At 38.9% G+C, this 27312-nt stretch overlaps 1 protein-coding gene across 1 annotated transcript in view; it reads right to left on the reverse strand.

Moving 5' to 3' along the window:
* Positions 1-16673: 16673 nt before the first annotated feature.
* The window catches only part of VWC2 (von Willebrand factor C domain containing 2), a 155373-nt gene continuing 144734 nt past the window's right edge, over positions 16674-27312 (reverse strand). Inside the window, exon 4 of the mRNA XM_054495489.2 lies at positions 16674-26688. Coding sequence (XP_054351464.1) covers positions 26537-26688 — 152 coding nt within the window. The 3' untranslated portion in view covers positions 16674-26536. The remainder of the gene's footprint in view (positions 26689-27312) is intronic.

Genomic DNA, 27312 nt, shown 5'->3' on the forward strand with positions numbered 1-27312 from the left:
CTTATCTTATCTCACATTGGGATGCTATATTTGAATATGAAATGTTATCAAAAATTAAAAGACTTAAATTCTAGGAAAATACATGAGTAATTTAGAAAATGAGTAGTTTCTCAATTTTTCTAATTATTGTTTCATTTATATTTGTATCAGCTTTCTCTCTCTGGCATGCACTGTTTTGCTCTTCATATTTCCTCTCTTAAGACATAACATTTGTAAATGGCAAACATACCCCATGCTGGATCTGGGTACAAATGTGCAATACATTGACAGGAGGACAGTTCACCTATACCTAGGATGTGTTAGACTTTTAAAAATGAGCTAGTTGATAAACTAGCCTCTTATTTTTCCATGCTACGTACAAATATAACTCTAGAATTCTCACACAGACACAAAGGGAAGATAAATTACATGTGGCTGTACTTTGTTATTAGCCCTGGTAATGTTTTCTAAAAAAATTCCTTGGGTTTTCATCACTATGATGTAATTGTTTTTATATGGTTTAGAGACGTTTTTCAAGTGCCTTCTTTCCTCTAGTAAGTGACATATTCACATTACACTGTTCAGGTGAGTTACTGTTCTTCCCCAAATTACTAACACACGTATTTTGTAAAGAGTAAAAGACTGACTACCTCTCCACCTCTAAAAGCAGTGTAATCTACTAAAGTTTCCAAATTTCTTAATTGTATAATAAATAATGGATTAGAATACATGTTCTCTCCTTTTTGTTCCTTATGTTTGCTTACTTTTTTCCTATATTTAAAATCTTTAATAATTTAACTTACAATGCATTTTTCTGAGGCGTGAACAGCACCACATCAACAGCCTGGGAAAGCACAGGCAGAGTTGTTACGCCCGTGCTAAGTACTGGGGATCAGAATGCAATCACGAAGAGATAGGTGACCCCAGATAAGAGGAGATGAACAACAGGAGTGGGATGAGAGCAAATCATGGATTTTTAGCTACTGGCACACCAGAATGAGACCACACAAATATCTGAAGGCAGAACAAGGTAAGACTTGTAAAGTCCAGGCAAAGAAAACAAGCTGTAGAAATTGAAGCAAAGGGCCGGGCGTGGTGGCTCATGCTGGTAATCCCAGCACTTTGGGAGGCAGAGGCTGGCGGATCACAAGGTCAGGAGTTCGAGACCAGTCTGGCCAACATGGTGAAACCCCTACTGTACTAAAAATACAAAAATTAGCTGGGCGTGGTGGTGTGCGCCTGTAGTCCCAGCTACTCGGGAGGCTGAGGCAGGAGAATCACTTGAAACCGGAAAGCAGAGTGTACAGTGAGCTGAGATCATGCCACTGTACTCCAGGTTGGCAACAAGAGTGAAACTCTGTCTCAAAAAAAAAAAATAATAATAATAAATAAATGGAAGCAAAGGACAAAATAGGAGAAGGAAGGAAAACATTAATTATTTCTTTTTCTTGGGTCCCATAGTAAAATGTTCTTTGTTATATCGCTTATGACATTTATTTTAGTTGATTATGTTTGTCTTCAACATTCAGTTATACTAGGATACTCCTAGCTTCATGGCCTTCTTCGTAGCACATAGTTATATCCTTAATAATTTTTTAAATTAATGAATAGATCATAAAGTTCTATGAGTATAAATACTTGAGTAATTAAGACAAAAGTTGCTTCTATTAACAGGTAGATGTGAAATGTTGAAAGTTGTTTAAAGTGTGTACAAGAAAAATTATACATGAATCCCTGAGAGATTATTGTCATAAAGCAGTTTCAAGTGTTTTTTATTTGCATCAAAATAATATCTTTTATATAATGCTTAAATTTTCACGAAACATTTTTTAGCAATTATATCATCTGATAATTATACCAGCCTGTGAAATTACCAGGGCAAATATAATTCCCAGTTTTTATTTCATTAATTTAAATTTTTCTTATTATAAATATGTGAGATGTGTTTATTTGGCAATATGGTAAAAGAGCCTTAACATGTTTGGTCCAGTAATCTCAATGGAAATTTTACTACAGAAGTAAATCAGAAATAAAGTGAAATATTACATCCAATGGTATTAATTTCTGTATTATATATAGTAATGAAAAGGAAAATAATGTGAGTGACAATATAATTGGTTGAATAAGTTATGCTGTTTCCATTTGATTGAATATTATTGTGCCATTAAAATCACATTTACAAATTAATTAAGATTATATACACATGTGTACAATTGTTATCCATATTGTATAGATTTTTAAACCAAATGCACCAAAATGTTAACAATGGTTGTTTCATGTAATGGGATCATGTGTGAGGTTTTTTTTTTTTATACCCTCTGTTTTCCAAATTTTCTGCAGTGAAATGAATTACATTCACAAGCTTGGAAGCAATAAATATACTTTGAAAAATTAAAATAGTAGCAAAGTAGAAAAGACATTGCTTATCTCTCCAGTATCAATTCACTTCTCCCCTTCTTCCTAAAAAAGCACCAAGTTTGTTTACTCCAGAGAATGATTCTGTTTAGCCAGTCAACACATAGCTTTTCTGGCCACTGCCTTGTTGTGACCATGAGGTGAACCAGCTTGAGGATGAAGCCCACACTGAGGACACACAATGAAGATATGAAAAGAACTGGGGCATTGATTATGGTGTTGAATTACTGTCTTTATTGTACCTGAACCCCAGCCTGTACTAGACTTCTTAGTTCTTTTTTTTTTTTTTAATTATACTTTAAGTTTTAGGGTACATGTGCACAATGTGCAGGTTTGTTACATATGTATACATGTGCCATGTTCGTGTGCTGCACCCATTAACTTGTCATTTAACATTAGGTATATCTCCTAATGCTATCCTTCCTTCCTCCCCCCACTCCACAACAGGCCCCAGTGTGTGATGTTCCCCTTCCTGTGTCCATGTGTTCTCATTGTTCAATTCCCACCTATGAGTGAGAACATGCAGTGTTTGGTTTTTTGTCCTTGCGATAGTTCGTTGAGAATGATGGTTTCCAGCTTCATCCATGTCCCTACAAAGGACATGAACTCACCATTTTTTATGGTTGCATAGTATTCCATGGTGTATATGTGCCATATTTTCTTAATCCAGTCTATCATTGTTGGACATTTGGGTTGGTTCCAAGTCTTTGCTATTGTGACTAGTGCTGCAATAAACATACGTGTGCGTGTGTCTTTATAGCAGCATGATTTATAATCCTTTGGGTATATACCCAGTAATGGGATTGCTGGGTCAAATGGTATTTCTAGTTCTAGATCCCTGAGGAATCGCCACACTGACTTCCACAATGGTTGAACTAGTTTACAGTCCCACCAACAGTGTAAAAGTGTTCCTATTTCTTAGTTCTGTCATATAAGAAAGTTTCTTTTGTTTAAGCAAGTTAAGTTTCTGTTACTTGCAGCTAAAAATATTCTAATTGATACAGTATTAATTACAGGAAATTTGTAAAGTAGAGGATTAGAAGTAAGGGGAAAATACCACTTATAGTTTCATAACCTAGATGTCAGCAATGTTAACATTTTGGTAAATTTCCTACTTTTGTGTGAATTTTTTATTCATGCTATAGGTACCATATGTACTGAGTATTTCCCTTAATATTATGATATATATATTTCCATACTATTTTATTCGCTTCATTAACATAATTTTAATGACTATAATATTTCATACATTTCAGCAAAAAAACTGTAATGTGGTTTATTAGTCTGTTCTCATACTGCTAATAAAGACATGCCCAAGACTGGGTAATTTATAAAGGAGAGGTTTGACTCACAGTTCCACATGGCTGAGGAAGCCTCACAGTCATGGCAGAAGGTGAATGAGGAGTAAAGTCACGTCTTGCATGGTGGCAGGCAAGAGAGCATGAGCAGGGGAACTCCCATTTATAAAACCATCAGATCTTGTGAGGCTTACTACCAGGAGAACAGTATGGGGGAAACTGCCTCCAGGATTCAATTATCTCCACCTGACCCCACCCTTGATATGTGGGGATTATTATAATTCAAGGTGAGATTTGGGTGGGGACACAGCTAAACCATATCATTTCACCTGTGACCCCTCCCAAATCTCATGTCCTCACATTTCAAAACCAATCATACCTTCCCAATAGTCCCCCAAAGTTTTAATTCATTTCAGCATTAACTCAAAAGTCCACAGTCCAAAGTCTTATCTGAGACAAGGAAGTCCCTTCTGCCTATGAGCCTGTAAAATCAAAAGCAAGTTAGTTACTTCCTAGATACTGTGGGTACAAGCTTTGGGTAAATATGCCCATTCCTAATGGGAGAAATTGGCCAAAATGAAGGGGCTGCAGGCCCCATGCAAGTCCGAAATCCAGCAGGGCAGCCAAATCTTAAAGCTCCAAAATGATCTCCTTTGACTCTGTGTCTCACATCCAGGTCATGCTGATGCAAGAGGTGGGTTCCCACAGCCTTGGGCAGCTCCACCCCTGTGGCTTTGCAGGGTATAGCTCCCCTTCTGGCTGCTTTCACAGGCTGGTGTTCTGTGGCTTTTCCAGGTGCATGGTGGAAGCTGTTGGTGGTTCTACCATTCTGGGGTTGGGAGGATGGTGGCCCTCTTCTCATAGCTCCAATAGGCAGTACCCCAGTGGGGACTCCATGTGGGGGCTCCCACCTCACATTTCCCTTCCACACTGCCTTAGCAGAGATTCTCCATGAGAACTCCACCCCTGCAGCACACCTCTGCCTGGACATTCAGGCATTTCCATACATCCTCTGAAATCTAGGCGGAGGTTCCCAAACCTCAATTCTTGACCTCTGTGTACACACAGGCCCAATACCATGTGTAAATTGACAAGGCTTGGGGCTTCTTCCCTCTGAAGCAATGACCTGAGGTTTACATTGGCCCTGTTTAGCCACAGCTGTAGCTGAAGCAACTGGAATGTGCAGGGCACCATGGCCCTAGGCTGCACAGAGCAGGGGGACCCTAGACCTTGCCCGCAAAACCATTTTTTCCTTCTAGGCCTCCAGGCCTGTGATGGGAGGGGCTGCTGTTAAGGTGTCTGACATGCCCTGGAGACATTATCCTATTGTCTTGGTGATTAACATTTGGCTCCTCATTACTTATGCAAATTTCTGCAGCTGGCTTGAATTTCTCCCCAGAAAATGGGTTTTTCTTTTCTATCCCATGGTCAGGCTGCAAATTTTCCAAACTTTTATGATCTGCTTCCTCTTGAACACTTTTCTGCTTAGAAGTGTCTTCCACTGGGTACCCTAAATCATCTCTCTCAAGTTCAAAGTTCCACAGATCTCTAGGGCACGGCAAAATGCCACCAGTCTCTTTGCATAGCAAGAGTGACTTTTACTCCAGTTTCCAACAAGTTCCTCATTTCCATCTGAGACCACCTCAACCTGGACTTCATTGTCCGTATTGCTATCAGAATTTTGGGCAAAACTATTCAATATGTCTCTAGAAAGTTCCAAACTTTCCCACATTTTCTTGTCCTCTTCTGAGCCCTCCAAACTGTTCCACCCTCTGCCTGTTACCCAGTTCCAAAGCTTCCACATTTTCAGGTATCTTTTCAGCAGTGCCTCACTCCCAGTACCAATTTACTGTATTAGTCTGTTCTCACGCTGCTAATAAAGATGTACCCGAGACTGGGTAATTTATAAAGGAAAGAGGCTTAATTGACTCACAGTTCCACATGGCGGGGAAGCCCTCACAATCATGGCAGAAGGCAAATGAGGAGCAAAGTCACATCTTACATGGTGGCAGGCAAGAGAGCATGTGCAGCAGAACTCTCCCTTTATAAAACCATCAGATCTTGTGAGACTTATTCATTATCATGAGAACAGCACAGAAAAAACTCGCCCCCACTATTCAATTACCTCCCACTTGGGCCCTCCCACAACATGTGGGGAATATTACAATTCAAGGTGATATTTAAGTGGGACGTAGAGCCAAACCAAATCATATGGTTAAGCTGTTCTAATTGTTGGACATTTTTATTGCTTCCAAGTTTTCACTATTATATGTTGCATTACAGTTGATATCTTCTTACTTTAGATTTTGTGGTATTTTAAAGTTTTTTTTCATGCTAAATACCAGAAGTAGAATTGCTAGGTTTAGGTATTTGTTATCTTCTGGACCATTTGCCAAGTGTATTTTCTAAGGATTATACCAATTTCTAGTACCAACAATGATATATCAGAATACATATTTTATTGCATGTTCTCCAGTATCGTTTTTAAGTCATTCATTTAATGTGATATATAGAAAGTTTCTTCCTCTATTAATTTTCATTTTTTTTAGTATTAGTGAGATTTAACTTTCCTCATGTAATAATGTTGCTATTGCTGATGGCAGTTATTTATTGAGTGTTTATTATGTGAAAGGTTTTGTTTGAAACTCATCACATAGATTTTCATATTTAATTTGCTTGAGTTTGTGAGTTATTGTTACTCTAATTAGTACATGAGGAAAATGAGTCACAATAATTAAGTACCTTCCCAGGTTTACACAGCTGGTAATGGTGAAGATGTGTGTCAGTTACAATTTGGTTTTGTGGCAAGATCCTGAGGGCCCTGATTCAGTGGTTCTCTTTAGCTGGTGCAGTGGCTCTGCAGCATCCTCCTGACCTCAGACCACTTGTACTGTTGCCCCCAGTCCTTAGTGCAGCTTTTGTTCTCATGGTTGCAGGTGCTCTTATGCCTCCAGGCTCTTAATTGGCCTTCCATTCAGAAAAAAACACAAAAATAAAAAATCCTCTACAGGACTTTTACATTATATTGAACAGAATAGTGTCACAGGGTTACCTGATACTATAAGGGAGACTAGAAATTGACACCTTCATTTTTAAATTCTCATTAACAGAGAAAAGAATTTAAAAGGGGGCAAGGACTTTGAATGAGTGTTGAACAGGCCAGTGTCTTTTTCTTATACAAATCATCTCTTTAACTTGTGTGCATTGATACACACCCTTCACGTTAGTAACATGTACTTTAATGTCCCCATTCTCCTCTGCATGTAATACAATTTCAAACTGTCATCCAGTTACTGCATCTCAGTTGATGCATGTTGAGTCACGGATGATATATAGAAGTTTGCATCAGGTCTAGGGCTCATATGGTCTAGACAGTTTATCTGCCCCCACCTCATAAAATGCATGAGAAAATATAGAGTAACTAATTTAAAACTCCTATGCAGAAAATGGAGGAAAGCAAAACTCATCTCAGTACTTATCGAGGTGGACATGATACAGTGAGATCTTCCTGCTGTCAACTTGGTTTTAGTTTGTTGGTTGGTCCCTGGTTCTATCCTGTGTGGTTGTCTTCCTTATTCCTTGCATTCCCCTTTCTGGAAGCTGCACTATATTTCAGTTCACTTTCTTTGAGAAGTCAGAGGCCTAAGACACTCACAGGCTGTTATCAGCCAGATTTGGATTTTTCAGGGGCAGTACAGTTCTCTTTTGCTGGGTTGTGTTGTGTTGTATTGAGAGGTGACAGCGTGCTGGCAGTCCTCACAGCCCTCGCTAGCTCTTGGCACCTCCTCTGCCTGGGCTACCACTTTGGCGGCACTTGAGGAGCCCTTCAGCCCACCGCTGCACTGTGGGATCCCCTTTCTAGGCTGGCCAAGGCCGGAGCCCACTCCCTTAGCTTGCAGGGAGGTGTGGAGGGAGAGGCGTGAGCCGGAACCGGGGTTGTGTGCGGCCCTTGCAGGCCAGCTGGAGTTCTGGGTGGGCGTGGGCTTGGCGGCCCCGCACTCAGAGCAGCCGGCTGGCCCTGCTGGTTCCAGGCAATGAGGGACTTAGCACCCGGGCCAGCGGCTGTGGAGGGTGTACTGGGTCCCCCAGCAGTGCCAGCCCACCGACGCTGCGCTCGAATTTCTCGCCGGGCCTTAGCTGCCTTCCCGCAGGGCAGGCCTCAGGACTGCAGCCTGCCATGCCTGAGCCTTCCCCCACCTCCGTGGGTTCCTGTGCAGCCCGAGCCTCCCCAACGAGTGCCGCCCCCTGCTCCAGGGCACCCAGTCCCATCGACCACCCAAGGACTGAGGAGTGCCAGCGCAAGGCACGGGACTGGCAGGCAGCTCCACCTGCAGCCCCGGTGCGGGATCCACTAAGTAAAGCCAGCTGGGCTCCTGAGTCTGGTGAGGACGTGGAGAGTCTTTATATCTAGCTCAGGGATTGTGAACACACCAATCAGCACTCTGTATCTAGCTCAAGGTTTGTAAACACACCAATCGGCACTCTGTATCTAGCTCAAGGTTTGTAAACACACCAATCGGCACTCTGTATCTAGCTCAAGGTTTGTAAACACACCAATCAGCACCTTGTGTTTAGCTCAAGGTTTGTGAGTGCACCAATGGACACTCTGTATCTAGCTGCTCTGGTGGGGCAGTGGAGAACCTTTATGTCTAGCTCAGGGATTGTAAACACACCAATCGGCACTCTGTATCTAGCTCAAGGTTTGTAAACACACCAATCATCACCCTGTGTCTAGCTCAAGGTTTGTGAGTGCACCAATCGACACTCTGTATCTAGCTGCTCTGGCGGGGCCGTGGAGAACCTTTATGTCTAGCTCAGGGATTGTAAACACACCAATCGGCACCCTGTGTCTAGCTCAGGGTTTGTGAGTACACCAATCGACACTCTGTAGCTAGCTGCTCTGGTGGGGCCTTGGAGAACCTTTATGTCTAGCTCAGGGATTGTAAATACACCAATCGGCACTCTGTATCTAGCTCAAGATTTGTAAACACACCAATCAGCACCCTGTGTTTAGCTCAAGGTTTGTAAGTGCACCAATCGATACTCTGTATCTAGCTGCTCTGGTGGGGCCTTGGAGAACCCGTGTGTGGAAACTCTGTATCTAACTAATCTGATGGGGACATGGAGAACCTTTGTATCTAGCTCAGGGATTGTAAACGCACCGATCAGCGCCCTGTCAAAACAGGCCACTCGGCTCTACCAATCAGAAGGATGTGGGTGGAGCCAGATAAAAGAATAAAAGCAAGCTGCCCTAGCCAGCAGTGGCAACCCGCTCGGGTCCCCTTCCACACTGTGGAAGCTTTGTTCTTTCGCTCTTTGGGTCCACGCTGCTTTTATGAGCTGTAGCACTCACCGCGAAGATCTGCAGCTTCACTCCTAAACCCAGCGAGCCCAGGAGCCCACTGGGAGGAGCGAACAACTCCAGACGCGCTGCCTTAAGAGCTGTAACACACACCGCAAAGGTCTGCAGCTTCACTCCTGAGCCAGCGAGACTACGAACCCACTAGAAGGAAGAAACTCCGAACACATCCGAACGTCAGAAGGAACAAACTCCAGACGTGCCACCTTAAGAGCTGTAACACTCACCGTGAGGGTCCGCAGCTTCATTCTTGAAGTCAGTGAGACCAAGAACCCACCAATTCCGGACACAGTATCATCCTGATCAAGCGTGGTGACAAAAGATGCAGAGGTGCATCTCTCCTTCTTTCTGCATCCAGTTCATCTTCCTGTGATCCAGGGCATGTTCATATCCTTCCATGACTATGGACACATTTATCTGACTTCTTTAATCAAGAAAGAGGCTCAATGCCTAGAGTGAGGAGGACTCTCTTGATTTGGGAGTCAACATTTATTTCCATCGGGCATGCTCATTTCTTAAGTCACTGGGAAGCCTGCCAATTTTGAATGAGGCTTGGAGCAGAAACTGGTTCTGCAACCATTCCAGGCCACTGTGAAAGGTGCTCTCCGCTTGGAAAATGTGACCCAGTGGTACAAGCATGCTCAGAGTGTCATAGCAGATAAAGGTGTTGTGTGGACTCTTGGACAGGTTCCTAGAGGTGAGGATCACAGTGTGAACCTTTGGGATGTTAGAGAAAGCCATGCTATTCTCTGTAGATAACTATTCTTCTTTTGAGAAACAGCTTTTGGATTGGTGCTGGTTCCAGTTTGGGCCAACAAGTTACTATGTAATCTGAGCTACATCATGAGGTAGGCGTTATCTAACCCACTGAGCCATGGAGTTGGGTATGCATAGCAGCACTCTTTTATTCACTGGGAATGGTGTACCAGTGTGTACAAGATTGGGCTCAAGCAGGTCCCGAGGGAGTGGTAAGTTGCTCAAACAAGTGGCTCAGACTTTCATGGTTTCCGTTCCTGTCACCCCACTTCAGCCTGCACCTGTGACCTCATGGGAAGTTCTTATGAAATCTGAGCATCACTTACAGAGTGCTGTACCTAGTATGTTGGTAGCAGCCACAAGTAGACAGCCCTGCCCACAGGGGTAGTCCTGAAGGAGAGTGGGGAAGAGAAATATCAATAGATAAGGCTCTGAGAAGTACACCAGTCTGTCCACCTTGTTAAGAATGAGAGATGACTAGAAGTATGGACTGCACAGATTTTTAAGCAATAAGTCAACAATTTGGCCTACTGATCAGAGGCATAGAAGGAATAAGATTGGAAATTTGGTGACAGTATTGTGAGAAAAGTCTATGTAACTAGATATCTCCAAACAAGCACACAGCACGTAGGAATGCACACTAATGAGAAACTCAGCAAATAATCTTAGTAACCCAGTGGACAACATGACTCCTGTGGGCATTGGTCAGCCTCTTCCTTCCTTGCCAATAGACTCATGAACAAAGTGGCCATGAAAACAAAGATGGAAGGTCTGCATGGTTACCAAGGCATAATCTAGCTACAGCTCTTCTGAGTGCCCAATTTTCTAACAGCGGAGTCCACCAAGGAGCCCCCAATATGGCAACACTGACAAGGGAGAGAGCCAGCCACCTGGTACCAGGTTGATTACATTGGATCAAGTTCATCATGAGAGGGGCAATGCTGTGTTCATATTGAAATCTGATACAAATTTTATTTCCTGGACTACAGTATTTCTGCCAAAATCACCATCTGTAGACTTACTAAATAAATTTATTGCTGTCATATTCCTCACAGCAGTGCTACTGACCAGGGAACTCATATTTAATGACATGTGGCAGTGGGCTCATACTCATGTAATTCATTGGTCGTACCACATTCTCCATTACCTTGTAGCATCTGGAGTAACAGAATGGTGAAATGGGCTGCTGAATACGCTTATGGTGCCAGCTGGGTGACATCACTTAGTTGAGCTAATGTAATTTCCTCCTGGGTGTGATTTTTTTGCTCTGAATCAGCAACTAATAGCAATTTGCCAAATCACCCTCTTTGGTTCTATGGTCAATGGTGTTTTTGTGAATACTGTAAGGAGGTCATAGTGGAAGCCGCTAGAACTCTCCCTTCCAGTATGACTCTAATATATGGTGCTGTTGCTTCCATGATTAAGATTCATGGGTCTCAGAATTGTGTGTGGGTTGGAGGGGTGTTGATGGGAATAGATTCTCACTACTACCCTGGATATTCACCAGCAAAACATTTGCTTCCTGTCTCTGTAATTTTGGACTCTGCTAGTTTGGAAGTCATACTTCCCATGGGAGGAATGCTTCTAATAAACTGAAACCCAGGACTGCCACCTCATGTTGTTGAACCAGTTGGCACAAAATAAGTTACTGTACTGGCTGGAGTGATTGATCCTAACCATCAAGGGGAAATTGGGTTGCCATTACACAACAGAGATGGGGAGATCCTCTGTGGCATATCTGAGTACTCTCTTGTCCTGTGGTAAAAGTTAATTGAAGACTATAACACCCAATATAGGTGGGGTTGGTAATGGCACAGAATGAAGGTATAGCCGCTATGAAAATGTGGCTCTCTGACCTTCTGCTGTAAGGAGTCACTGACCAGTGGCTCCACTGCTGCACTGATTCCACTGTGTTTGTGCTGCATCTGTGCTTCTAGACTGAGCACAGCAGAGGCCTGCTGCCGGTCTTTCCCGGCTATGCAAGAATTTCCTGCAGCTGCTATGGCTGGAGGGCCGCTTCTCTGCAGCCAGTTGCTTCTCAAAGCTAACTGGAGTCTAAGGCCTTCCCTCCTTCCTGCTCTCCTGCATTATTATCCAGAGGATCTCACAGCCTCTCCTCTCTTCCTTCGCTTTTTCTCTCACAGACATTTTAAACTATGATACATCTCTTACATGTCTAATCCTATTTTTGTGAGTTTCTCAGAGGATCCAAAGTAACCCAAGTGATGCCAGGAGCCAGAAGTGGTCTGAGAATACAGGCAGTAGGATGGGGCTCTGCGATTCATTCACTGGCCACCCCGTGGGCAAAGAGGGTACCCTTCTGAGTGGCCTGTGTATGCAGGTGTTATGGCTTAGGCCTGAGAAGGAGTCAAGGGTGCCACCAAGGACAGCAACACTGGCTGACAACTGTTAAATGAAGCAGATGCTTTGAAAAGGAATGAGAAACTGAGGGCTTTAACAAGATTGAAGACTTTGGGCAAACTTACTGCTAGAAAAAGTGATGGGCAACACAGTAAATGAGAAATGCCTAAGCTGCAGGTGGTATAAGAAGGAATAGAGAAGCTGATGGAATTGGGAATGCTGGAGCTGATAAATTATATGAAGTTAAAAAACCCAACAGAGCATTATGTCCCACAAGAGGACTCAAGGACACACCATTCATGGCACTATCAGGGGCACACTTGTCTAAGCAGCACCAGCATCGCTGAACACGTAATTGGGGGGTTTTCTCTATTGGCCAGGATTGATGGGAGGAAAGGTAGAGATAGTAATGCAAGAACTACAGGCAGATGGAATGCTTAACTATGGGGCACCAAGTGACTACACAGAACTGCCCATTATGCAGAGTCCACTGACCCAACAGCAGTCCATTCAGGACTGAGTCCAAGCAGGTCCTGAGGGTCCAAGTTAGCTACATTCGCTGACAGACCAAACTCCCAAATTACCCACAACAATCATACCATTTCCCTTCCCCAAGCTCACACGAGGAAAAATCCCAAGCTTGATTTATGGGTTCTCTCAGTGGATGAAGCCAAAATTTGATAGTGACTGCCTGTTTTAGAGGGAGACCTGAAAGACAGTGGAGAGGGGAGAATATGTATAATTCTTTGACAGTGGCCAATGATGTGGCTGCAGCCAGGGGCCTGGAAGGAAAGACCAAAAGACTGGAGACAAGGAAGTCTCAGGCAGAGGCCTGTGGATGGACACATGGGCATGAGTGCAAAGTGTGAAGACTTTTCAGTCACATAGTTAACACTCAGCAGAAAACATGTACCTTAAAAGAGGCTCTGAACAACCAAGTAGGTAATTTTTTCCAGGTGATTGGCATTGGCCATCTTTCATCATCAGCTCCACCAGAACCCCACATAGACATATGGAGGGAGCAGCCAGGATAGAGCGATGGAGTGACGTATGCACCCAATAGCATGGACACCTGCTTTCCCAGGCTTGTTTAGCTACTACCACCTCTCAATGTCTAACCTATCTGGAACAGAGGCCAACACTGGGTCCTGATATAGCACTGTTCCCCAGGGACACCAATCATCCACTCAGTAGCAAATTAGTGCCATCTGGCTCCTGTCCACTGGTTCATCTTTACAGGGATGTAAGCGTACTCACTGTGTGTGTGTACATACTATATCTGTGTACATACTATATCTCACCACCACCCAGGGGCTAATAGGAGGGCTGATGCCCACTCATGGAATCCTGCACAAAAGAACATATGACTAGGACTTAGACCACTTATCAGCACAGGAGGTGCAGAAATGGACCAGATACCACCAAACAGGGGTCAGGAGTGCTGCCTGCTTTCATGCCTGGAGAGTGGATGAAGACGCCAGCTCCTGCTGGGCCCATTCAAATCAGAGGTACGTAGTTGTTTACCTGGAGTAGGGTGCACATAGCCAGAAAGGTTTTTTGCTGTTAGATCATCCTTTTCCTGTGCATTGGGTTTTCTTGGAGTGTTTATGGTCGGTGCCTGTTGGTGGGTCTGGGATTTATGAGAGGCAATAAGGAAGCCATGGAACAGACTGGGGTGTCATTCCTCAAATCCTGAAGTCCTTGGGCAGCCACCACTTTCTTTCCAACTTTCAGAGTTTTTTATGGTTGTTTGTTGTTATTATGTCAAGGGTTTTTACTAGTAAGAGGGAGAACCCAGGAGAAATTGGGCTAGTCTATCTTGCCAGAACCAGAAGTCTCCCATAATATAATTTTATTATCTTCTTAACACTGCAGAGTCTCTAGTGACAGCCCCTTTTCCATTCTATTGTGACTTCTCCTTTGACCTTGGCCTCCTGAGTAGCTGGGACCACAGGTGTGTGTCACCTCACCCATCTTGGAATTTTGTTTCTTAATTTGCAACATATGGAGACATTTTATTTATTGATAGCTTTTCTTGTTGAGTTATAGTTTAATTGAATTGTCAGGATTTATAATTCATGTGATGTCAATGCTTTATAATGAAACTTTATAGCTCAGAGTAAAGTTGTTGTTTATAAATTTTCCACATGCTTGTATTTTGTAATTTTTTCATGAAGAATTATGCACCTGTTTCCTAGGTCAGCTTGGTTAATTCTGTTGTTCAGGTATTTATGTATTTTATGAACATTTTGTCTCCTGTTCATTCACTGCTACATATAAAAAATTACCCTATAAATTATGGTATGCCTCCTTGCCTTACCAAGATCTAGTACTTATTTGTGCTTTTACCATTTTATAACGTTATTATTATTATTATTATTATTGTTATTTGAGACAGAGTCTCGCTCTGTCACCTAGGCTGCAGTGCAATGGCACGATCTTGGCTCACTGCAACCTCCACCTCCTGGGTTTAAGCGATTCTTCTGCCCCAGCCTCCTGAGTAGCTGGGATTACAGGCACCTGCCATCATGCCCAGCTAATTTTTGTATTTTTGTAGAGACGGGGCTTCACCATGTTGGCCAGGCTGGTCTTGAACTCCTGACCTCAGGTGATCCACCTGCCTCGGCCTCCCAAAGTGCTGGGATTACAGGCGTGAGCCAACGTGCCCGGCCTATAATCTTATTCTTTAAAAATGGAGTTTGAATAAAGATATTTTAATGAAATGAAAGCTGAAAAAATTATCACCAGTAGAAATTCACCGAAAGAAATATTAAAGAGTATTCTTCAGGCAGAGGGAAAAGGATTTACAATGAAAGGTGAAGGAAGCAATAAAAAACAAGAAAATGGCAAATGTGGGGATGTGGCTAAATGAATAATGACTATTAGAAGAAGAAGAAGAAGAAGAAGAAGAAGAAGAAGAAGAAGAAGTTTTCATATTTAAAACACACAGCATTAAGATACAGCAAAACAGTAGACATGGTGAGGGAATAGTTAATGCATTGTCTATAAAAATGATAAAAGCACCAATAAGTATTAGGTCTTAATAAGTCACGGCTGTATACTATATAGGGCATTAATTATATGTATGGAATTCTAAGTTGGCAGTTCTTTTTATTCAGCGTATTAAAGATGTTTAACTGCCTTCAGAATTCCTTATCCAAAGATAAGAATATTAAACATGCATCAAACATTCACAATTGTCATAATTCTTTTTTACATGGAATCTGTTTCCTCTGGCTGCCTTTATGATTGTCATTTTTTCTTCCTTTCACTGTAGCGCTGCTACTTGGGAATTCTTTGTTTTATTGTCTGTCATCAACTTTAGAAGGCCATCAGCCATTTTCTTTCTAACCATTGTTTTCCTGTTCCGTCCTATCCTTTTTCACCTTTTGGAACTTCAACTTAGTATCTGCTACATTCTTTACCTCTTCTGCATTTCCTATCTGTACTTCTTTTCATTTGATCTGTCTTCAGATTCACTCTTTTCTCTTAAGTTGTTTCTAATCTGTTAAATCCAGTCAACTAAGTCTTTAATTTCAGTTATTACATTTTGCAGTTCAAAAAATCTTTTTTTGGTTCTTTTCAATTTTGCTAGGTCAGTTTAGGTTTCTAATCCTCTGCTGAAATCTCCAATTTTGTCCTATAGTCTTTGAATATAGATTTATTTTATATCTGGGTCTGATTATTCCATCATTAGGAGACTGTGATTCTGAACCTATTGTTGTTTCTGCTCCATTGTATTTGTGTAGCCTCAGATCAGCTCTGCACCTTGAATGCAGCCCAGTGGGGCTACAAACACATATAGGGAGGTTACCCACCTTTGTATACCCAGACTCTAAATTTTGCTCAATTTTTTCCATGAAATGTCAAAAAGTGCTATTCAGCTTCTCAGCATGCTATTCCAATAGGAAATGTACTCAGGGAAAAATGCTCAGAATGCCAGACTAAACTCTAATTTGGGCTTTTCCAGCCATTGGTCTGGTAGGTTTTCCTAAGTATTTAGTTCTCCACTGGCTTCAGGAAGAACTGTCTATTCTTCCCAGCTTTTCCAGTTGCCCTTGGCAGGAGGATTGTTCTAAATTGCCGAATCTTCCAGTTCCGGAATGGGAAGTTCGTAGCCTTAAGAAAAAATACTTTTTGGTTTTAATTTATTTTTTAAAAAGCCTTTCTCCAAGCCAGCGCAGAGGAGCCTCTAGAGTGTTTCCATTAAAAAAAGAAATCTGAATCTAAGATATTTACTTACTGTTAGTCCATATTTCTCGATATGTGGTTTCATAATCATTACATTTACTTTTAGAAATGACAAAGCAGAAATGTATTATCACAGTCAATTCTATGGGATATTACATTATAGATGCTACTTCAGGGTACAGCAGCGTCCATCTTTCATTTAAATAAGAGAAATAAAAGTTACATATTTGAGTGAGCCTCAAGGATTATATTTTAAATAACTCAAAATATTTAAAGCATTTTAAGTATTTTTAATGACGTACATACATTTTATTTATCTTGCTTAATCTACTTTCAAAAGCTAAAATATTTCAAAGGATTATCTTAAATGTGACTCTACCTGGAAGTGCAAAACCCAGTTTAATAAATACTTTATTTTATAAATCAGGTCAATACACATACCCATCCAACGATACATACAAATTCGGCCTAATTATTTAAATTCAACTCCACATAAAATTAAGGTATTACAAAACATTTTTCTGGTAAATATATATATATAAATGGGATAAAAACTAAGATATAAATTATATATGTTAAATTTAAACATGAGGATAAAATATTTTTCAAATGAGCACTAAATTAAATTATGCATTTATTAGAATCTTCAAAATGTTCAATAGTCTCATATTCCAATGTATTATGTTATAAACACTTTAAATAGATCTTGTGCTTTATAAATATTTATCTATTCTAGGCTACGTGTTTTACAAATATTCACTCATTTAATCCTCTTAGTGGTTGATACCACTCTCCCCATGTTACTGATGAGCAATCTGAGTTACAGAGAGGTAGGTAACGTGTACCTGATAAATAACCAGTAAGTGGTAGAACTGGGATTAGAATCAGACCTCCAAAGGCCAAAGTCTTTACTGCCAAGTTACATTAAAGCAAATAAATTGCAAACATTTATTGAGAATACTTATGATATAAATGTTAAAAGGATGCTCTGGCCTTTGTTTCTAGAGACTATGTTTCTATAGCTATGGAGTAAGGCTCAGGCCAGGGATGGGAACAACTCACCTATGCCTTTTAATTCCTATCATCTCTGCTGGAAACCAGACCCATCCTCCAGCCAGCATGTTCTCACCCTGGTTTCCTGAAAGCATCATGGGCATTCCCTTTTGATCAGTTTGCTCTCCTTTTTTCCCCTCACTTGAATTCCCTTTGGTATCTTCAACACTAAGCACAGTGTTCTCCATCTGTCAGATATGCAGGAAAAGTGGTGACTGATGATTTATTAGTGGTTACAGTTGTTAGGTAAAATTGATGTTGTTTAATAAATTTGTACAGGACATGAACACTTACTGGAAAACTTTCACCAAATAATTTATAAAAACATATCATTGTTCTCAGTCTATAGAAACTGTCTGAAATTCATAAATGTAATAAGTACAACATTTTAGTACATTTCCCCTATAACAGTCTATTAGAAATGAAGACAAAAAGCTATAATTTTACATTCATCAGGTATCTTGTAAAGCATCACGCAGACTTGGTAAATGATGTTATTTAAAATGACTTTAAGTTTTCAAATACTGAGTTTATGGAATAAGTATTTAAAATTATTTTAAACATTAATTCAAATTATAAATAGTAAATAATACAAATACATATGTGTTTTATTCATGCTATATTTATAGCTATGTGCAAATAGTTGTGAACTTTATGTAGCCGTATTGACAGGGACAAATGAGAATAGCAAACTCGGCCAAGCAGAGTCTCTCTTTGTTCCCCTACATCCTTCACTGCTTAGGTCCAACTTTCTGCGGACTTAAGTCTGACTTAAAAGGAATTTCTGGCCAACAGTGCAGTGCTTCTCTTGTCTTTTGTTTGTTTTGTTTTGTTTTAATCAGACCCTTGCTTATATTTGTATCCACCTTTCCTATCCCAGCGAATTGAGAGAGTAACTGTTTAACCATTTGTGTAGATGCATGCATGTATAGAAAGATGAGCTTCCAGCTGGAAAATTTACATCATTCTGAGGAATAAATTTAAAGGAAAATTATCTCATCCAAATACCACTTTTATTATTTTCCTTTTTTCCTTAAGAAAAGGATTCATCGTGTATTAAAATGTTTGAGTTTTTTAGTCATACTTCTTAATATTTTAAATGTTTCAGACAAACCTCTGTTTTGCTCTATATTGCTCTGAATTTCAACATTTCCATTTTGCTTCCATATGCAAATTAATGTATCCTTTTATTTTCCCTCCTGGTTATTATATAACATGATTTGTCCTCTGAAGTGTAGGTATGCTGTTTATTGTACCAAAAAAAAAACACCATTATGTTTATTTTAAAGACATTTACTTTCTTGGCTTCAATAGAAGGCACAATTTTGAATCTCACTTCAGTGCTATTTGTAACAAATATTTTAAGGTAACAGTTGGCCATAATTAATCTAAAACCTACAAAAACATATATAGAACATAATGATTTTTGTATAGAGCTCCTTTATTGCACTGATGCCTATCTTAAAATGAAAATCTTTTTCTTGAGAGAAAACAGTCAGAGCGGGTGGGAGCAGTAGATAGACCTGGCCGGTGGCAGCTGAGCCCCCTGGGGATGAGTGGGGCTACCTCTGTCCACCCACAACCTTCACCATTGCTGTTATTGTTTGGAGTGGAGACAATCTTTGTTTTTGTTTTAAGAAATACCATACACTTTGAAACTACAGACTTAACATTATGTAACATGGGTAGATTACTTTTATAATTAATCTATATTAAATTAAATTGGGGTTTGTGATGATTTTTTATTTAATCCTCACAATAAGCCAGGGTATACTGCAGAGTATAACTAGCCCAAGCAGGCACTTAGTTTTTTATGTCATTGGAACATACAATAGTAACTTCATAATTTTATCACTAGCTACTATGTATCAGAAAATGGCAAAACTTTGCTTAAAAGTATAAATCGTAATACTGATGTAAGTTTATGACTTTAATGCAAAAGTTCAAAATGGCATGTGATGCCATCGCTTTTTTTTATTAGTTTAAGGATATCTGCTGGTATCCTTGACTCAGAGCTTCGTGGGTCCAAAGACCATATATGACTCTATCACCCAGGCCTAAATTGCATTTGACACATAGAATGCAATGAATAAATTGATTCAGTAAGACTCACAGCCGCTCCCCAGGGAAGAATATTTGGAAGCAGGTAGAGCTATCCATTCCAGTCCTGACTGTGCCCCATGTAGGATAGCTTTGGAACCAGATTTGGCCTCAGTTCCATCACTGACTTTTTTTTTTTTTTTTTTGAGACAGGGTCTCGCTCTGTCACCCAGGCTGGAGTGCAGTGACGTGATCTCGGCTCATGCAACCTCCATCTCCTGGGTTTAAGGGATTCTCCTGCCTCAGCCTCCCGAGTAGATTGCAGGCATGTGCCGCCATGCCCAAATAATTTTTTTGTATTTTTAGTAGAGATGGGGTTTCACATGTTGGTCAGGCTGGCCTCAAACTCCTGATCCACCTGCCTCAGCCTCCCAAAGTGCTGGGATTATAGGCGTAAGCCACCATGCCCAGCCCATCACTGAAGTTTGGATGTTACCCACCATATGTTGACTTCCTCATCAATACAGCAGAGTTGATAAAATGAATAAAAAAGATAAAAGAATTTGAAATTTGAAATTGTAGTGTTTGCCATATAATCATCACCTAATAAATGGCAGTTTACTTCTCTTGGCTCCAGAAAAACTGGGTCACAATATTTGGTTATATTTTGTAAATTTCAATGTGAGAATCATACCTGAACAACCTGATGCTTCAATACTGTTTTTAAAAAGAGATCTCTAGATTTAGGAATCAAAATATAGCATAAGCATTTAGACTAGGGAGGCTACAACATTTTTGTGAGGAGCTACTATTTACTTTGACAAGTATCAAGATTGACATTCTAGAATTAGGAATCAGTGTTGCTATTCATTATCTTATTTATGGGGAGTGGGGTAAAAGACCATTTTGAAAATTCTGTCTAATTTCTAGAGGTCCCTGACCTAAACACAAATGATAAGACTTCAAATCATGGGCTCTGATATAAAGCAGATTTGGATTCTTAACTCAGCCTCTCATTTACTAGACTGAATCTTAAGGCAGTTTTTAAATTTCCCTGAGCCTATATTTACTTTTCTGCAACAAAAGTAACCCACAATTTGAGAGAACTGTGAGGTTAAATGTGATAATAAGTGAAGGAAACCTACCATAACTTTTGGCCGATGATATACATTCACTGATTGCTTAAGAATGGCTTTTTAAAACTATGAAACTACTTGGTAATATAAAGAACATTAATAGTTTCATAGGTTTATATTACTTAATGGATACTTTTCACTTTTTTCCATTATAAGAATTATATGCTTAGGAAAAGAATAAACCCTGAAATCTAATAGAAATGAAAATAGAATTGTATTTATTTGACAATGTAAATATAAAAGTAAAAGGAATGGAAAAATGAAATCTTTCCATAAAATGTGTTTGGAAACAGTTCTTTCTAAAATATAAATTACAGAAATTCAAATAATAGAAAATATTAATCATTAAATAAAATAATGATCATTAAATATTAATCATCTAAATGCACTTTAATGTATATGTTGGTCTTAATATAATTAGATACCAAATAAAATTGAGAAATATTTCTACTTACTAAAAATTGAATTAAAAACTAAAGTCGCAATATTTGCAATTGTGTTTAGTCATCAGGCTGTATTCATAATATACTAAATTGACTTTAGGTACATACTTTGATTGCTTTTGATAATTCTGTGCCTATATAATAGGTCAGTCAGAGGCTTTATGTACTTTTCTGAACTTTAAAGGAAAGAGTTAAACAGTATGCATGTCTTAAATCATAAACTGCTCATGGGCCAAGCACTGAGAGCACATTTTCATTTAAGTTTCCTAATTCTATTGAAACTTTGGCTGAATACTTTTCAGGGTGATTGTCAGTGTCACTTAATATTCAATGGGATTTATTCGTTTAAAAATTAGGCATTGGATTTAGTTTCTAAATTTTTGTGTTAAGGCTAGAATAGCAGGTGCTTTGCAAAATTTAAAGTGTAATTTGACACTACAGTAAAATTTCAACAACCATCACTTTTAAATAGTTATCATTCAGGTTATGGAAGCTACTATATTTCTGTACAAATGACTCAGCTCATTATTGTATCAGTTCACTAGATACCTACTGAGGTGTTTAATTATGTTATGTAGAAAGATTAAAACACGCAGAAGTGATCAATACCACAAATGAAATTCTAAGAAAATTGTTTTCCAAAAATTAGAAATAAGAAAGTAAACAAATATCAAAACTGTAAACTTGACTTCCTTTATCATAAAGGGCCAGTGTCTCTTCAGTACAATCAACTTTCTTCAGCATCAAAAATTTCACACTAAAGGCAATTTTTTTCTGACTTGCACCAGAAATGGCCAATAGCTGCCAGAGTTCATCCTAAAACTACCATGGGGTATTTGGGGTATTTGGTGTGTCTCCGGGTTGTATGACTTAGATATTTGATATTTGCAAGTTGACAGAGAAATCAAAAGACAACTGGGTTGGCAAACAGTAATGGGAGCTTTTAGTTGCTCTTTAATACATACATTGTCCTTAAACAAGAATAGCAGATAACTCTGAATTAATAGATTGAATACAATTCAACAAGCCTTTAACATATAGATATTGGGTGATGTTTTGGGAATTGAATATCTCACAGCCCAAACTAAAGGGATTTGTAAATAATAGAAGAAGCAGGCATAAAATTAACTATTATGCAAACTATGGTATGATTCCTAAATGATATGTTAAAATAAGAAACCAAATTAGTACTATTACTGGGACATAGAGTGACAATTCTTCCAATAAGAACTACAGAAGCCTTCTTACCAGCAATGGCACTTGAATTGGACATTGAAAATGGCTAATATCTCAGCATGCTGCAAAGGACACTCAGGGCAGGATCTGAGATAGCAGAGACCATGTTTAGAGTATAGTCTGTGGTACCCAGGGCCCAGAAGTCTCAGCAGCCACAGGGGCCTGGGTCATGGTGTGGTCCATGATCTAATTGTGAAGACACCAGTCTTCCATGTTGAGGAGTTTGGATGTTATTTTGTGTGTGATTGCGATCCTCAAAATAAAGAATTCAGTTGAAAACTAGATCTACATTTAGAAAACTAAAATAATAGACTGAAGAGGTTGGTGTGAAGTGAGGATATGACATAAGTAGGCTGTTTAATCTGTGCTACAGAGCAATGAGAACCTGATCTTTGGAAGTTGCAGCTGGAATGTGAAAAATATATACTGTAAAAATGCACTTATTCCTGAATAAGTAAATTGTTCTCTCTTAATCTAATTCTTCAGAATAGTTACTGACTGTATCAACCATCAGATGCTACTAGTGAGGAAAAAAAATATAGTAGGTAAGTAGGTTCCATAAGAAAGTTACAAATTATGTTGGCCAAAGAAGCATGTATGTTTTTACCAATGATGCTTATTTGTACATCGGATACTCTTCATAATAACATTATGTTGGGGAAAAATATGATATTAAAAATAATGAAAAGTAGGATTGATCTCTTGCCCATTGAAGCAAATTTAGCAAATTGTTAATATTTTTAAAATCATAGTTATATCTATAATTTTGTTTTCTACATGTTTAAATAGTCCACATTTAAAATAATGGATTTCGTTTCCAACAATGCTTGTTTGAAACATTGTATATTTTGTAAGTTTCAGATAATGTATACATTTAAAAACCCATTTCACTGCTTAAAAACAAAAATTAAACATCTGAATTTTATGATTTTTTAGGACTTTTAACCTTATATAAATGCAACATTTATGTTGGAGAAGTAGGGAGGAAAGTTTATAAAACATATTATTGATGTTACAAACTTAAAACTGTATGAGAATTCTCAGCATGTTTTACTGCACAAAGCAGGTGATGAAATTCTAAGTATCAAAAGATTAAAAGTATTTTAATCAAACCTAAATTAGTTTCAAGGCTTACAGACCCCTTGATGTCAAGGATACTGTGCCTCTCCATCTGCACTAGCTGCAACATTGTAGCAGGACTTGCCTGAACTGCAGTGCATCTAATACTTGTTGCATGCAGGGATGAAATACAAGTTTTTGAAATGACTTTTCTCAAGACTTCTGGGAAATGTCAATAGAAAGTATTGTTAATCCACCCAACAAGTAAATATCCTATCACTGAAAGAATGAATTTAACTTGAAAACCTCTAAGACATCAGATAATTTCCAGAACCATTCTATTGCTTACATAAGTAGCTTTATACTTTCAGATCTAAATATGGGTTGAAAATTTGAAATAAATTCATTAATACATTTGTAAGCACGATTTAGTTTATTAACTTGAACAAATCATTTAACAATTATTAGGTACTTATAGAGCAGGCCTATTTGAATTTTAGTGATTATGGCTTGTCCAGAACTTCTATGCTTGAATTCTGAGGCCCCCCTTTTCTGTGCTATCTCCAAACCATATTATTTTGAAATTGAGTAACTTATACTTTCCTTTTTTATTGGGCAGCTATTCAGGTTATTTATTGAATAGAACAGTTTGTTGTTGATAATCTCAGCAAAGAGTTCTCTGACAACAGAGGGGAGGAAAATAGAATGTCAATCTGAGATAGCTATATATTTGTGAAAGTCTAACTGCAAGAAGAAGTTGATCTTGGACAAAAATGCAAATAATGCCATTATTATTAATGCGTATATGCAGTGTCATAAAACTAAGTTCTTCCATGTGTTTGGTTTATGCATTATTTCTATGAGGAGAGAGGAATGAGGGGGTTGAAATCAGAGATGGGGAGGGGAGTTACTTTGGTGTAATAACAGCCACTGAGCTTTAGTTCTTAGGAGTGTGTGCTGGTGACCCTGCAGGTCAAACTAAGTTTAGAGCAAGTGAGTCAGTTAATTTCCCAAGATGATACTGGGTTCATTCTCTCTATATGCAACAAAATACCAGGTTTTCTGAAATTCTCACAGCATTGAAAACACCACTGCAATTATTTCAGAGCTCATCATCCATTCTGGTAGGAATTATTATTAAGGGAAACAGGAAGACTTTGAGCTGCATGGACTGAGTCTCTAACTGCATCATGCCTGATGGAGAGAGAAGAGGTTACTAATGGCCCACCTACCCATGGGGGCTAGGGCCATTTATTAGCAAAACGACAACTTTAAATAACTGTGTCTCAAACAATCCATCCTTGAATAAAGGAGGGATGGCCAATGTCTACCAGTCTTTAATACAAAGGTTAAATTTTGGAAAGCTGATTACACCTGAGAACAATTAGCTAATAATTCCCCTGAGTATTTTCATGAAATCTATGTACTGGTAGTCCCTTTGGCTCAAGGTGTTCTTTATGAACAAGATAAAAATTAAATGACTATATGTAATGTTTTCATGACTCAGTCAGTGGCATCTTTATACTTACTCAGGTCCACAATAGTTTAATTTTTCAATTATGATAGATGTATCCATTTTTCTTGAATGTTATTCAGTCTTTAATAATTGAATTATTTTTTATATAATGATTTTTTTCATGTTCTCCATCTTCTCATTAGGAAGGCTTTCTAATCTCCATTTGCTGGTCTCTAGCTTGGCTCCTAATACAATACATTATGATTTCATATACTTCTTATGCCAGAGACCAAAAGTCCAAGAAGGCAAGAAATCAAGCCTTATTCCCTTGTTGTCAATGCTTTGTACTTAATAGGTTCTTAATGCAAAATTTTAGAATAAACAAAAATATGAAAAATACCTTTAGAGGCTTCAAATAATGATTATATATGTTTTAATCCTTTAAAGACATAAATAGTGATTATACTTTTGCTTTTTTTATCCTACACCTATTAAGACTCCAATTACTTCTTTCATCAACACACCACATGCTGATATGATTGATAAAGGCAGAACTATTTTCTATTATGCATTGATTAGATTAGCAGGACTTTGCAGTGGCTTTTTATGTTCTCTGTTCAAATGAAGAGAAAATAAGTTGGTTTGGAATTATAATTATAGGAAAGTTGTGGAGTACACTTGGTCTTCAGCTTTGTTTTAACAAAATAACTGCTTTCTCACTCTGCTTGTGAAGGGTGGCTAATTCAAGATTATCAGTCAAGATTTTACTGTGTAGTTTATGGAGGATAGATGACTCAAGTCTGATGACAAATATGATTCCACTGAACTGACAGCTGAGTTATCTGTAGCACATTTAGATTTCAGGTATATAAACTTGTTTAGGAGTTTGATTTTCCTTAACTATCCTAGGATAATCGAAGGACTCCTCCCCTATTTTGTTGTCTTCTTCAGCTTGATGGAACACTAATGCAAATTTTCCAGCCTACTTTATTCCTCAGTTTAGGGAATGAATTAAAGTTATGCTTAGAAGAGAAAATAATGTAAATAAGAATGAAATATATGTATGTGCTTACCTATAGTCTACAATTCAGGAGCTTAGAGGAAAAAACTGAGAAAGTATGAGTTAGTGATCTTTACACCTGCATTTCACAAGTGACTGAGAATGAAGCAGATAAAAGCAATATATTATTATAAAAAGGAAATATATTTATGTGAAGTAGACATCAACATTAGAGATATGTCTGTAATTAAATAGAATTTAAACAGGGTTTCAGTGGAAATTGGTCCTAATATCTTATGATCCATTCATGCGTGACTCTGCCCTGTGAAAATGTGCAGGGGGAACATTCCCGGGTGATGGAATCAGAACTGAAAAAGATATGCAGGTACACAGTGAGGACGGTTGACAACACAGCATTTTTAATCTGCATCTATAGAAAACACTTATATAAGCTCTCTAATGGAGGGATTATAGAAATACATTTAATATATAATAGTGTACTTTTGTGTACTTACTGTGAAAATAGCACATTTATTTAGAGAGGGATTTTATGCCCAAAGTTCTTGTTGATGTTTTGAAATATATCCATTTCCTTCTGTTGTAGTAACTGTTATCAAGAAAAGGAAAAGTACCAACAATTTTCCATTATTCCTCATCAAAAGTCTTCTTTGACTGATATTTCCCAGAGTCATCTAGAATGTTCACATCAGTAAAATGTTCTAGAAAAAGTCGGAGTCTGTGTTCTGGGAAGCGTCTACATTTGCCTGCATTCATGTCTCGTGCACATGGCCTGCCGCTCGATTCTCCATGTGCCTTCCTCATAAGTACAGTGGCATATGGTGCACTCGTCAGTCTTCACTTCTCTGCCAGCAGGGATCACCGCGGTTTCTGCAAAGCAGTTTGGACCTGAAAGGCAGAAAAATGTTTTATACTATATGTGTGCATAAATATATAATATATATAATTAGGTATTAAGCATTACAGTATATATGTGTGTGTGTGTGTGTGTGTGTATTTGTTTGTTTGTTTGTTATTGAGACAGAGTCTTGCTCTGTCACCCAGGCTGGAGTGCAGTGGCACGATCTCCGCTCACTGCAACTTCTGCCTCCCGGATTCAGGCAATTCTCCTGCCTCAGCCTTTCAAGTACCTAGGATTACAGGGGCATGCCACTATACCCAGCTAGTTTTTGTATTTTTTGTAGAAATGGGGTTTAACAATGTTGGCCAGGCTGGTCTTGAACTCCTGACCTCAAGTGATCCACCCACCTTGGCTTCCCAAAGTGCTCAGATTACAGGCATGAGCCACTGCACCTGGCCAATGGTAAATATTTTATTCAGTTTCTTTTATGAAGGACAGTGGCAAAGTTATAATTTCAATAATATGAAATACTCTACTTATGTTCTGAAATGAAACCAATGCAATTTTTTTTTTTTTTTTTTTTTTTTGAGACAGAGTTTTGCTCTGTCGCTAGGCTGGAGTGCAGTGGCACAATCTCGGCTCACTGCAACCTCTGCCTCCTGGGTTCAAGT

This window comes from Pongo pygmaeus, chromosome 6 (assembly GCF_028885625.2).
Source record: "Pongo pygmaeus isolate AG05252 chromosome 6, NHGRI_mPonPyg2-v2.0_pri, whole genome shotgun sequence".
In the NCBI taxonomy this organism is placed as follows: Eukaryota; Metazoa; Chordata; class Mammalia; order Primates; family Hominidae; genus Pongo; species Pongo pygmaeus.